The sequence below is a fragment of the Thermoascus crustaceus genome (genome assembly GCF_041956765.1).
Source record: "Thermoascus crustaceus strain CBS 181.67 unplaced genomic scaffold VTN00scaffold_8, whole genome shotgun sequence".
Classification (NCBI taxonomy): Eukaryota; Fungi; Ascomycota; class Eurotiomycetes; order Eurotiales; family Thermoascaceae; genus Thermoascus; species Thermoascus crustaceus.
The window spans coordinates 39,401-43,426 of record NW_027192534.1 but is presented as its reverse complement, the minus strand read 5'-3'; the positions used below and the strand labels follow the sequence as shown (position 1 = coordinate 43,426).

At 46.9% G+C, this 4,026-nt stretch overlaps 1 protein-coding gene across 1 annotated transcript; it reads right to left on the bottom strand.

Annotated features, from left to right (window-relative positions):
• Positions 1-2,192: 2,192 nt before the first annotated feature.
• VTN00DRAFT_9621 (uncharacterized protein) lies at positions 2,193-2,732 on the bottom strand (the record flags this gene model as incomplete). Its single annotated transcript, XM_069436600.1, has 1 exon — positions 2,193-2,732. One exon carries the CDS (start codon positions 2,730-2,732, stop codon positions 2,193-2,195), a length of 540 nt encoding a protein of 179 aa, XP_069284220.1.
• Positions 2,733-4,026: the final 1,294 nt, after the last annotated feature.

The window sequence follows — 4,026 nt, the reverse complement described above, 5'->3', positions numbered from 1 at the left end:
GCCTCCACCAGCATGTTCTTCTACTTGTAAGCAAAAGACATCGCGAACTCCACACTTCTATGACAGCCAACAAATCGCTATCCCACTGTGTCTCAAGGGGATAGCCTTGAAATGATGTATGATGAGCAAAAGATCCATCTCGGGCAAGCTTCATGTCTGCTCTGCAGACAACCGGTAAACGCTGGATCGGTTGTCCTTGGTACGCTGCCCTTTTGATAGCATGAGCCCTTCTAACCAAATTTACAGATCTAAATCAAAGTCAGTTTACTGTTCCGGAGTGTAAAATCCCATGTTTCCGCTGTTCAAAAGTCCCAAGTCCGTTACTTTGCTTTCACGAGCAATGCTACAACATCTTGGAAGACAGCTATAAAACCTCCGAAAAACCCACTTTTGATGACTTGCGGAAATTTGCAGATGCAGTCAAACCCCTGTACAAACCTCAAGACAAAGAACAAAGAGATACTGCATCTATCCGGGAAGGGCTCTTCAGCCGTTATACAAGGCATATTATGGAAAACAGTTTCAGACAAGAGTTGCTTGGGCAATTACCGGCAGAGATCCAGGCCATAATATCAGACTTTATTGGTCCGTGCTGGTACTTGATAGTGCTTGGTGAGACACGCCGATTGATTGAACAGTTGCGGAATGTCACTGGAAGTCGATGTGAACGGTTCAGCTTGGCACAAGAGATTTACATCACCAGGACAAAATATCAAGGCATTTCCTACATTTCAAGAATCAGCAGCATGCCACTCGAATCACGACTCCCAGGCATCTCCGACAGACTACGTCTAAAGCTACCGGCCCATATCAGAAAGATCGTCCTATCAGTAGACCATATTGGCGTACGTCGAATACAGTTTGTGGATCAAAACTCGGACCCCTCGCCAGATGGGTCGCCATGGTATGAAATACTCGAAGTTCCAAGCTCCCATGTGGAGGCCCATGTTAGCTTTGATGTTGGTTTATACGTATCCCAATATATAGTATACATCAGCTAAGAATAAGCAGGGCTTGTTTGTCAGAAGCATTCGGCTCCTCCCAGAAGGTTCATATAGTACGCCCAGGACCTGGAGCAGTCCATATCCACCAAAAGTCCAGCCGAGGAACGTCTATCGCACTCGGGATAACTGCCGGCTACATTATGTGAAGCTTAATGCAGATGTTCAAGGCCTTCTCGTTTGTTGTTCCAATGCCAGAAATATCGGGATTCATGTTTTCACAAACACGTCAAAGGCGTTCAAAACGTTCGTCGCCTTGATGAACCAACGCTCAAATAAAAGTCATAATTATTGGGTTTTCTTCCCGATTAACGTTGATGAATCCATTGAAGCGGCTTGGATTCGAGAATTTAAAGGCTGCAGTGGACCAGGTTCCAACCCTGTACTAGTTGTAAGTTCAATTCATCCTTTTCTTCCTTCTACCACTCACCGATAAAGATCCGAACTACTTTAGGAAGAACCGCCACATTCGGACCACACCCACCAGCCCAGCTGCGACATCATTACGAGTTTCATCCCTTAGTTAAGAATGGGGACGGTGTTATTTCAGGGATTATTCATGATGGATCAGATCCAGCATCAAAGTACATTTCAGAGATCGGAGTCACCTGCAACCACCAACGTCGCACCAAGGCCCCAGAGCCCAAGCCCGCCCTTGACCGCTATAGCCCCCCCCCAATCCCTCCCCGCCGTGGTTCACCAGCGACTTCTTGGTACCTGACAAAGGCCCCACTCGAAGGTCTTTTCAAAGTGCGAGTCTGCAGGGATCAAGAACAGTTGCATCACCCCTGCCTCGGTCTTCTACTATATTACAAGAATCGACAAGTTGAGTCACTTGGGCAGATCCGTTGGGACCAAGACCTTTCGCATGAGGTTCTCGCACCTATACGCATCCAGAGTGGTAATATCGATGGAAAGGATTACATTAAGAACGTTCAACAAGACGCAGCGTATTCTGGGCTTGATTTGGGAATTGGTGAATGGCAAGAACTACCAGAACGTGGAACTATCGTCTGGTGGTTTGGCCATTTAGGCGACAGGATTATTATATACAATGATTAGGTTATGTTAAGCTTCACTTTCACTGCAAATGGGAAGTTAAACTCTGCACAAGAGTAATGTCCATCCTTAAGATATGATAACCTGGAACTGTGAAATCCAAAGGAAGACCGTCGCCGGGGTTACGCCGCCTTACTCGTATGGCTTGATATTCTTCATCAGATTGAAGGCTGCTCTGAGCTGTGTTGCCTCTGAGGAGTGCAAATCGATGTAGTCCCCGCGCTCTGCCAAACTGTCGGAGCCAAAAAGAGGAGTGAGGTAATCCATGCCTCTATCATACCGCCATGCTCTTCCTTTTGTGCCGAATGAGGTAACGGCATATACAAAACTCAAGTCCGCGTTTTCTGCTTTCCCAAGGTACCTCATGCATGCCTCCACTGCTTGATGTTCAGCATCCTGGATATCTTGAGGCCCTGCATCCGAAGGCTTTGCTTCGTGAAAGGCGAGAACTGCAAGCTTGCGATCTCCTCCCAGATATCTTATCGTAACATCCACCCGTCGACGCCCACTACCCTCAGGTGGGGACTCTGGCGTAACGATCCATTCCTTCTCCCAAAAGATGTGCTTGTTCCACAGTTGGTTCCAGACCGCAACAGCTGCCCATTCGTTCGAAGCATTCCTTTGGGCTTCTGTCCATAATGCGTTCAAAATTTCGTCAGTGATGAGGGACATTGTGAATCTTGTAAGCGTCAGTAATAGAAAATGCTTCTGATTTGGATATTCATACTAGTCTTGATCCAGTAAATGTCAAGCTTTAGGCTCACTCCACACAAGTTGTGACCAGAAAGGTCTAACAACTGCAGTGCCGATATGTGCAAATCCGCAAGGGCAAACTATCGGTGTCCAGATGAGAGGACGTGGACTGGGGGAGATCAGAGATCACGCTTGCATTTATAGTCTCCATAGCCAACAGGCTGTGCGGTCTCTCTGCTTTGAGGGTGCCCACTGCCACGTAGTCTCATTGGCCAGCAAAGTGAATTGTCAGCAGATGTGACATGGAATGAGGTAGGCGCTTTGACTAGGCAGCAGACCCCTCAGGGAACACGGACAGTATGTCCATGCATTGCCAAGCACCAAATGCCTTGAAGCGTCATTCTATCAATTGGCTGAGAAGCTTTGCGGTGTAGTGCCTAAAACGCTTCCCAGGCTCACCCCACCATGACAAGGGTCAACCAACAATTGCCTGAATCCTATGTCGCCAACATTTAAGCGAACTACCAGAATATTAACACAGCCAGGGTACTTCCGAAGATCAGACAGACTGCCCGTCCTGGAAAACACGTTAGGCAGTAGCGCAATATTATTAGTCTGTAACTGGCCGCCATGTTCCATGGTCGAGACTTTCTGTATTATGCTGTCAACTGAGAAATTCTGGATTCCTCACAGACCTTGTGACCGATCAATTGCATGCGTGCCTCTTGCCAACCCAGACAAAGTGTCAAGCAATCACTATCTCATGTTTAGTGTTGAAAGGCAGAATGTCATACAAAGTGCAGTGCGGCATCACAGTTTAGCAGAGGAAGAACGCCTTTTGGTGAAGTTAAGGAAAGAACACAACCTACTGTGGTCGGAGGTGGCAAGACAATTCACTGAACAATTTTGAGGGAGGAGTCAAGGGTCTATCCAGGTATACTGGAGCACAAAGCTCAGAAGGGAACAGGTTAATCAACTGAAATAAACCCATGTGACCCGCCTTACAAAACTTTATGTCTATACAGGACTTCAATTGAACCATGTATTTCAACTGTGTGCGCCAGGCACTATCAGATCTGCTGTCTGTAACGGCGGACCTAAGACTTCTTAGGCAGAGGCTCGTCGGGTTTATCTTGAGGACAGAAAGCAAGGGAAAGAGATGGATGAATAGGCCGTTACTAGCAATGTTGCTATCAAGATTGCTATTTGAGTTGACCACGGGGTCTTAATCCCATGGTTAAGGAGCGTCTTATATACATGATGAGTTCTATCT